The 9,663-nt window shown below is 47.0% G+C and overlaps 1 protein-coding gene across 1 annotated transcript; it reads left to right on the forward strand.

The window, feature by feature from the left end:
- Positions 1-20: 20 nt before the first annotated feature.
- On the forward strand, positions 21-6,092 carry WDR77 (WD repeat domain 77). The gene is made up of 10 exons (XM_027695121.1): positions 21-238; positions 340-525; positions 1,089-1,230; positions 1,322-1,371; positions 2,311-2,381; positions 2,731-2,785; positions 3,046-3,117; positions 3,208-3,316; positions 3,777-3,845; positions 4,199-6,092. Exons 1-10 carry the CDS (start codon positions 58-60, stop codon positions 4,356-4,358), a joined length of 1,095 nt encoding a protein of 364 aa, XP_027550922.1. The 5' UTR covers positions 21-57; the 3' UTR covers positions 4,359-6,092.
- Positions 6,093-9,663: the final 3,571 nt, after the last annotated feature.

The raw sequence follows: 9,663 nt of genomic DNA on the forward strand, positions 1-9,663 counted from the left end.
CGGCGGGAGACACGTGTGGGGGGCGCCGCCGGCTCCGCTCCCGCTGCCGCTCCCGCCATGGAGGAGCCGCCGCTCCCGCAGCTCCCGCAGCTCCCCGCGGCCCCCTCGGGGGACGCGGCGGCTCCACCGGCCCCCATAGACGGCGAGCCCGCGCCCGCGGCCGGCCCCGAGTGGAACATCCCGCCCAACGCGCCCGCCTGCATGGAGCGGCACCTGGAGCGCGCGCGGTACCGCGCAGGTAACGCGGGGGGGAGGCAGCGGCGTGAGGGGTGTCCGGGGTGTTCCAGACGGTCCCCTCACGGCTCCCCTGGTGTGTCTCTCGTTGTCTCTCTCCCGCAGACGGGGCCCTGCTGCTCGGCGCGTCCGGGCTGAACGGGCGCTGCTGGGCCGGGTCTCTGTGGGTGTTCGCCGACCCCCGGCGCGCCCCCAGCGAGGGGTTCTGCACGGCCGGCGTGCAGACCGAGGCGGGGGTGGCCGACCTGTGCTGGCTGGCGGACAGGGGCATCCTGGTGGCCTCCGACTCCGGTAAGCAACGGGGATACTCCCCCTTCCCCCGTGTTCCCCATCCTTTGCTGAGGTGTGTCCCCTCTCCCGCTGAGGTGGGTGACACCCTCCCCTTCACTGAGGTGGGTGACATCCCCACTTCACTGAAGTGGGTGACCCTCTCCCCATCTCATGGGTGGGTTTTTCTTACCTTTTCACTGCGGTGGGTGTTCCCCTCTCCTTCATTGAGGTGTCCCCTCCTTCCCCTTCTCTGAGGTGGTTGACCACTTGCCCCTGCCTTCACTGAGGTGGGTGATATCCCTCCTCCCCTGAGCTGGGTGTCCCCTCGCTTCCCCTTCATTGAGGTGGGTGTTGCCTTCCCCCTCCTCTGAGGTGAGTGACATCCCCAGTTCACTGAGGTGGATGACCCTCTCCCTGTCTCATGGGGATGTTTTCACTGCAGTGGGTGTCCCCTTCCTCTTATCCGAAGTGGGTGTCTCTTACCCTTTCACTGGGGTGGGTGTCCCCTCCCTTCACTGAAGTGGGTGTCATAGGTGGGTATCCCTTCCCCTTTCACTGAGGTGAGTGTCCCCCCACCCCTCCAGGTGCCGTGGAGCTGTGGGAGCTGGAGGAGAACGAGACCCTCATCGTGAACAAGTTCTGTAAATACGAGCACGACGACATCGCGACGTCGGTGTCGGTCCTGGCCGGCAGCACCCAGGCTGTCAGCGGGGGCAGGGACTTCTGGTGAGTGTCCCCAGCCTGGTGAGTGTCCCCAGCCTGGTGTCCAGTGCCCCAGGGCTGGTGCTGGGTGCTGACTGCTCGCTCTTGTCCACAGTGTGAAGGTCTGGGACATCCCGGAGCAGACGGTGCTGCACTCCTACAGAGGTGAGTTCCAAACCACCCATTGCCCTGCTCCTCCTGGCCCCTCACCTCCTGCTGCAGGCTGAGCTTCCTCCTGCAGCATCTCCAGTGACTTCCCACCTGCCAAACGTCACTCAGGGCTGTGGCTGTATATTTGCCAGTCTGTGAAGTTTCTGCCATAGTTTTATTTTGTAGTCTGTTGTTCATTTCTCCCCACGGAACAAATACTGTAAGGTTTAGTTTGCCTTGCATCCCTGAAGTGTATTTTAGAGTATTTCTTCTGCACTGAAATCTTTCTTCTACTGAGCCATATTTGTTTTGAACAACAGCCCATTTGAGATGCTGATCTCTGGAGATGTGGTGTCATCATCTCTGGAACAGCAGAGACCATACTTCAGAATCATAGAATCACAGGATGGTTTGGGTTGGAAGGGACTTTAAAGATCATCTTATTCCACCCCCTGCCATGGGCAGGGACACCTTCCACTAGCCCAGGTTGCTCCAAGCCCCATCCAACCTGGCCTTGGACACTTCCAGGGATGGGGCAGCCACAGCTTCTCTGGGCAACCTGTGCCAGGGCCTCCCCACCCTCACAGGGAAGAATTTCTTCCACATATTGCATCTAACCCTTCCTTCTGTTAGTTTGAAACCATTGCCCCTTGTCCTGTCACTGTCTGCCCATAGAAAAAGTCCCCTCCCTCCTTTTTCCAAGCTCCCTTCCATCACACTTTGATCCTGTCTGGAGAGGTTCCCTCAAGCTCAGCTGTGTCACAGGGACCTGTGGTTGGGTTTGGCAACTCATCACTTTGGTAGGAAGCAGGTGGCTGTTGCTGAGTGGAAGTTACTGGGTGTCTGGGCATAAACTGTTCTTAGTTACACTGCTGTACCTTCAGAGGTCCTTGGGAATACGCAGGAAAGTTGGATACAATGTCTGAGGCTCTTTATCCTTTTGTGCTTTGGTAGCTCACTCGGCAGCAGTGACATGTGTGGCTTCCTGTCCTGGTAAGGACACTGTGTTCCTGTCCTGTGCTGAGGTAAAGCTCACTCTGTTGTCTAAATCTGCCTGATAAAAATGAGATTTAATTTTAGTTATTTACAGTTTAATGCACTTAGAAACCACCTCTTGTGTTACAAGTTGCATTCCAGTTTGATAAGTTGATAATCAGCTTACCAAGCTGATTCCTACAGGTCTGTATTAAATTTTGGGAGCTCCTAGTTCTGTCGTGGGTGTGATTGAAAGCTGCAGTTAATGGCAGCATCGTTTTAACCCAAAGGAAGAGGAGGGGGTGGTTTTGCCAGGAGGTCAGCAGCAGTTCTGTAGTGAATGTAAGTTTATGCCACAAAGACACTGTAAAACCCTTTTTATTCCCTTTGGATTTATAGGACAACAGAACTTTACTCTGGGACACCAGATGCCCTAAACCAGCTACCCGAATTGGTATGTCTCTGTACACAGTCACTGCTTGTGCATGAGTTTGTGTTGGAAGAAATAAATTATTTTATGCCTGACTTCTGTGTCTAACTCCCAGTCTAGTGATGCGATCCTAGAAAAGCCTGTTAAAACCTAAGGAAGTCTAACACTGTCACAGAAGTACAATAAGCTTGAAATACTTGTCTTAATGCTGTAGCAGTGCTAAATGAGATAGGACAAAGATACTCTGACTCTTTCCACACTCATCCTGATTTCTTCCCTTGCAGTTTGCAGTGCCTGTAATTACCTCCCTACCTCAATCATGTGGCATCCACAGAAAAGTGACATCTTTGTTTTGGGTAAGAACCTTCGCTTTCACCAGGCAGATCAAGCTCTTTTGTTTTCACAGTGACCATTTTGCTCATAACATCCTTCTCCCTCTCCTCAAGGTGATGAAAGTGGAACAGTTGCACTAGTAGACACAAAGAATCCTGACTCTGCCCTCAGTGCCACCGTGCACGCCCGGAGCATCACGGGGTTTGCATTCTCTGCACACAGGTACAGTCTGATACACTGCTGTAGAACATGGGACTGCATCCCCTTGAAAACCTCATTATTTTGGGGGGTAAAACAAAAAAAGAAAGTACTAGTTGTCTTTTTATCGAGAAGATTGTGGCAAAGAATAGAGTAAACCAAACAACATCTCACTTTTGACATGTGTGAATATCTGTGAGAACAGTTCTGCAGTTTCAGAATTACTGACCCACTTGCTGTGGGGATTTTTCTAATTAAAGCCACCTCTGATTAAAGAAGGATCACTTGTTTTCTGACTCAAATAAAATATTCTCAGTGCACTGATAACCTGCCATACAATGGTGAAAACATTTTTGTAAGATTTTGTGCCTCTTAATTCACTGTACCTGGGTGTGGATCACTAGGAATCCTACTTTTCATAAGTTTATCCCTAACAATTTGTGTATTTGATTGTTCTAAGCATGGTTTCATCTCTGTCCTCCAGTTCACCCTTACTGGCTTCAATCAGTGAAGACTGTTCAGTTGCTGTTCTTGACTCAGACCTCACAGAGGTGTAAGTACAGGCAGAAGATGTTCACTCTTGTGGATGTCTTACTGTCTTCTCAAGTTAATTATTTATCTGTAGAATCCCAGAGTGATTTGGGTTGGAAGGGACCTTAAAAATCACCTCATTCTACCCCTGCCACGGGCAGGGACACCTTCCACTAGCCCAGGTTGCTCCAAGCCCCATCCAACCTGACCTTGGACACTTCCAGGGATGGGGAGTCCACAACTTCTCTGGGCAACCTGGAGGTGAAAATATTCCTAAATGGGGGAGCATCATCCAAGAAAAATTAGCAGTTAGGAATTGCACAAGCCCATAAACTCTCAGTGTTTCATGGCTAATGGAATGTTGGTGTTTTCCAGGTTCAGAAACCGTTCTCATCGAGACTTTGTTAAAGGCTTATCCTGGTCTCCTTCAGACGATGCCTTGCTCACTACAGTTGGATGGGATCATCAGGTTTTACATCACACTGTCCCCGTACCAACTGGTGAAGCTTCTGGAGTCAACTGTGTAAAAGAATAGTTTTATAAACTCATGGTCCAAGTTCCTTCCTGGCATCACTTTGATTCTGCTGAAGTCAAAGGTGTGTGTGAACTGGAGCGGGGATGGTCTGTTGTCTGCCTTGAGGCTTGTGGCTCAGAAGGTTCCTGTAGTAATTTTGAATTAGGCCTGAGTTAGTTACAAACCAAGCTTTGCCCTCTCCTCAGGAGTGCTTCTGTAATACGACTTCAGTTTTACCCAGAAAAAAAAAATTTGCTTCAGGTACAGAGGAGACTTGGAAAGATGGGGAATTAGGTGTAATGACAAATAAACTAAGTCAAAAAGACTTGATTCCTCCCTCAGTTCTCCAAACCACCCATGGCATTAACAGAAACATTTTCTGAGGAGGTTAACAACACACCTCCTCTCAGGTGGGTGTGAGAGCCTTGCCCCTGAGCAAAGTTCTTTGCTCTGAAATTTAATTCTTCCAGTGGAATGGGAAGACATGTTCTAATTCAAAGACTAGAAGGGTTCCAGTGTTGTCCTTAATGCAGCACTTGGTTTAGAGCATTGGGCTTCAGTACCAGTGTGGATCCTGTGCTGAGCACTGCTTGTGCACTGGTATTGACACTGGTGCTTGGTGTGAGGAGTCCTGTACACTGTAAAATGAGGCTCCCAGCTGTAGCCCTGTAATTAAACACCTTTGTGATGGTGCTGAAATCCTGGGATCTGTGATGCTCAGCACATGCTTGGCCCCAGGGCCAGTTAAAGGGACTGAAAGCCAGAAGTGAGCAGTTGCTGTGCTGTTTGACACCATATTTCATCTCCTCTGGGCTGAAGGCGACTTACTCAAAGATAAGACCTGTGAACAAAAGGTTTCTGTAAGGGAAAAACTGGACTAAGGACTTCAGTTGTCATTTGCTTGCTCCTGTAACAGGCTCTGCTTAGTGATAAACCAGACTCCTCGTGCACTTGTGATGAGTGACTTTTGTGCCAGCGACTGAGGGGACAGAACACTCCCATAATCCCCAACACAGACTCCACATAATCCCTAGAGGTGTTTTTTTTGTCATATATCACATCCATTTCTAACTAAACTGTTTCCCTGGAACATATTTAACTGAAAAAAAGTCATTGCTCTGCATGAATTGCTGCTGCTCTAGATATGGCTTGGTCTGGCCTAGTTATCTCCTAGACAGAATTAAGCAAGTCCTGACTAATGAAACAAAAATACTGTTGAAATGAATGTTACCACTGATTCTTTAGCATGATAGCAACACTTAAATGTACACTGCTTCCAGTGTTTATCCCTGCATACACATAGGTTTAGTTGTGCAAAGCCCACACTTAATTTTTAGGCAGACTAAGCTTTCCCAGGCTCTGGACTTTTCTCACAGTCTTTGTAAACCTCACCTGCTGCTTCTTTAACTCCCGTGTCATACAGGTGTTTACAGAGCAAACCTCCTGTTCTAGAGCAGTGTATGACAAGGAAAAGGTAAATGATGATAAAAACTGACACGTTTCCTCAAAAAATCCCCTTTGAACCACAAAGTCCCCTGGTGGGGACCTCTGATGCTGTACTGAAACAGGTCTTGTGCTGGTTCTCAAAAAGTTGTCTTGGAAGATGGTTTTTAAATAAATCATAGTTTTCATTTGTAACTGGGTTTAAAGTTTCACTGGGCCAGTTCTGTAGCACTGAAGAGCCAGCTGAGATCATTCACACTGTTGAAGTTGTGGTTTCAGTCCCTGATATTAAAACTGTTCTTAAATAAATGATCACTGTATTCTTGTTTAATGCCAGGGTCCTACAGTTCTTCAGCACTAGGTCAAGGCAGGCTCTGTGTCCTGCCTGTTTTCAGGAAGCTTTTCTTCCCAAAACTCTACCTTGGGTTTCCACTGTGCATAGCTAAAAAGAAAGATTGAAATGTCAAACATAGCAAAACACAACAAAAAAGAACCATGGTGGATGGTGAAATCTATATGGACAGCAGGTCATTATTGATATATTAATTCTGGATTTAGAATTAAAGACCCAAAGAAAGTAAGTGCTTTTAGCAGCTGGCAGATGTTTGTTGTGCCACAGGATGGCAGCAGCTGCCCTCGACAAGGGGTGAGGCAGCACCTCCCTGTGCACATTGCATTAAAGAGTATCTCCTTTTGGTTTTTTTACCATTTATATTTGGGTTTTTTCACTATCATAAGAAAAACATAGAAGAGCAACAGTTTAAGAGTCACTCATGTTGTGCAGCTTGGCTTGGAGTCGATTGTACTGCTGCGAGCAGGGCTGGAGTAAACAGTCCCATGGACACACAGGCAGCAGGGCACAAACACCAGCAATCCCACATCAATCCCTGCAGACTTTGCAGCTTTCTGCACAGGAATTAGAGGGAATTCTCTGGGGTTTGTGGTTTGCTCAGCTGTCCCCACGCTCCCCACCGTCAGGTTTGGGGATGTTTGTGCAAATAGGTTGTGGCTCAAGTAAAGGCTTCAATGTACACATGGCACACTTCATGGGGAACCTGGCTCTGCAGCCAGGGCTGGATTAAAGAGAGGAGCATGTAAATAAGTTTAATTTTGAGGAGTGGAGAGAACAAGCCACACTCTGAAGACGAGCCTTTATGTTGCTGCTTGCGTTGCTCACCGTGCTTTCAATTTTAAGCACAACATTCCTGTTGGGACTTGTTACAAGTATGTGAGTTTCGTTCCTAATGAAAAGCTCAAACCCAAGAACTATTTATAGAAGCTGCACAAGCTCCTCTCTCTGCCAGCCTGCCCAGCCAGCTGGATGTGAGTGACAGGGCTCTTGGGGCTTAGCTGCCCATTCATGCCTTGGCTGGGCTTCTAAAAACACCAAAATGGCCACAGGGTTTATATCAGCTGCTCAGGAGAAATTGGACCAAGCCCTGGCTAAGCTGGAATTCAAACTGTTGCTGAGCTGTGCTTTCCTGTCCTTTTAATCTGACGTGCAAAGATCTCAATCTTACAGCACACACACCACCTAAAACAACACTGAAAAAAAAGTCAGACCACACGTGTGATAAAACAACAGGTCCAGAAATATTTAATGCAAGAAGGTTGGTGTTCAATGGCACTCATAAATAAGAGACTTTGTTCAACACTTTACAACTAAAGCTCTGTTATACTCCATTAGCTGGTACTTTTGGGGAAGAGGCAGCTGCAGGGGATAATTTCAGTTGTGTCATGACTCAAATGACCAAACGGCATCAGAGAGGGTTGAAGTGAGAGTAATTCCACTGCCAGGCTTCAGGGTTGCTCTCAGCACTACCTGGGCTGTGAGGCAGCTTTGCTCCATTACTACCCCTTAGTTTTTTTTGTTTCTTCATCTCCTGTTGCTGAATTTACACAGGGAACCAGCTGGGGAGGAGCAGGGACAGGAATCCAAGTACAGTTTATCCACGTACCTGACAGAGTCACCTGCCCCAGGAAGGGGGAGCTCTTCCTCATCCCTGCAGCCCTTGCTCTTCATCAGAGACTTCCCTTTGTCCCCAAGTGCTGTGGCTGCCAACAGCTCTGACAGTGGCTCCTTTGTCACACAGTTCCCAACGGCCCCGACAGAAATGCCTTGGTTGTTACTGAAACAGTAGAATTTGCTGAATGCATTCAAAGGAAGCAGGGATAGCCCAAAGTGTCTGAAGAATAGGAGAGTTCCACTGCTTAAAACATGTGTGCTGACCAGTTTTACAACTGGGAGCAGAGTCCAGCCCGAGCTAGTGACAGCTCAGTCCACTGTGCACTCCCAGAATGGGTGTTCTTGAATGAATAATGGCTGTTTTATAAGGCTGGTTTACATTATCATGTTTGTAATAGTTAATTTATATGAATATGTCTGCTAGAAATGAGACACTCCATGCTCTGTGACATCATCTAACAACTCCATCTGAATTCTGTGTCTGGGTTGAAATAGTAAATGTGACATTGGAGTGTCACATTTTGCTCTAAAAACTTGAGGATATGCTCAAATTTAGAATTCGTGAGGTGGAAAAGTGCACACACACCACACTTCTCCAGACCTATAGTGGGCAAAACCCAATCTCAGAGGCCCAAAATCTCCCAATGAGCCTTTAAATTTAAAACTGCTTTTGAGAACTAACTTGCAGTTATAATTTTTTCAAAATAATAAATTAACAGGAAGAAAACAATTAAGTTGCAATATTATCAGAGAAGCTTCTTTGTTTTCTTTCAAGTTTAAGTGGTGAAGCTTCATCCAATACTAAAACATGACCCTGAAGCCACTCAAGCAGGGCCACAGCTTTACTTCCACAGATCAGTGAGAATCCTCAAGATGCTCCTTGCATGGAGAAACTTTTATGTTTTGGGATGGGGGTTATTCCACATGACACCTGGCACACTTCAATATCCACAGAGTTACTCCATAATCACTTTTCTCCATAAACATTTTTTTTTAAACCAACACCCAGATATTTAAAGCCAATTATTTCAATATTGGCTGCGGTGAGCATTGGAAATCTTCCAAGTCACTGCGACTTACTGGCATAAAAATGCCCTTTAAATTAGCTATTAGACTGATTATGGTATTTGCATTTTCATTTTATTCACAGCAAAGTAAAGTTCAGAATACTTTGAAGCTGCTGCAGTATCTGAAAGGGCTGTTAAATTACTGGGTAAAACTGGAAATAACATAGGATGCCAATGACATGACATGAATATCAAGATAACTTTTGAGAATTCCACCATGAAGGAATATTTATCACTGAATTCCAGTTGAATTGTAGAGCAAAATCTGCTTACAGGCACATGTACAGGTGTGTGCCAGGCAGGATGAGCTGGAGTGGAACTAATTTATAGCATTGAAAATAGAAAGTGCTTTCCATAAAAATAGACTAATGTCTCAAAGTGCTTTTAGTTTGTCAGTGATTAGACAACATTCTCTACAAGTTTTTACAGTTATCTTACAGAGATTCTCAGCAAGTTTACCTACGAGGAAGAGCTTTTATTTCTACTTTCAGGAAGCTGGTTTTATTCAAAGCTTTGGTCAGCTGTTGTGAGACTGCACTGCTCACTCTGGAGTATAAAATACCTTTATCTTTAAGGCTTCTTGTATCTCCCACCCCCTGCACAGCCACAACCAGCTCCTTCAGAGGCACAGGCACATCCAGCACCTCTGGAAGCAGCGGGAGCCAGCTCCCTCAGGGATGTCAGTGCAGCCACCCCACACACCAGGACTGTAACTACCCTACAGAAATTTGGCTTCTTAGTCCCCAAATCAGGCAAACTAAAGCCAAGTCTCAGCAGAGCAGTTTACAAGGACGCTGTAGCTGAGCTTTTAGGGGTGGGGGTTACATGAATACGAAGTGGCAAGAGACCC

The sequence above is a fragment of the Neopelma chrysocephalum genome, unplaced genomic scaffold (genome assembly GCF_003984885.1).
Source record: "Neopelma chrysocephalum unplaced genomic scaffold, ASM398488v2 Primary Assembly neopelma1_100, whole genome shotgun sequence".
Classification (NCBI taxonomy): Eukaryota; Metazoa; Chordata; class Aves; order Passeriformes; family Pipridae; genus Neopelma; species Neopelma chrysocephalum.

Coding starts and splice junctions, on each gene's coding strand:
- WDR77 (XM_027695121.1), top strand. CDS start 58: ATGGAGGAGCCGCCGCTCCCGCAGCTCCCGCAGCTCCCCGCGGCCCCC. Junction 1,372..2,310: donor GGTGCTGCACTCCTACAGAG/GTGAGTTCCAAA, acceptor GTGCTTTGGTAG/CTCACTCGGCAGCAGTGACA. Junction 2,382..2,730: donor TGTTCCTGTCCTGTGCTGAG/GTAAAGCTCACT, acceptor TTGGATTTATAG/GACAACAGAACTTTACTCTG.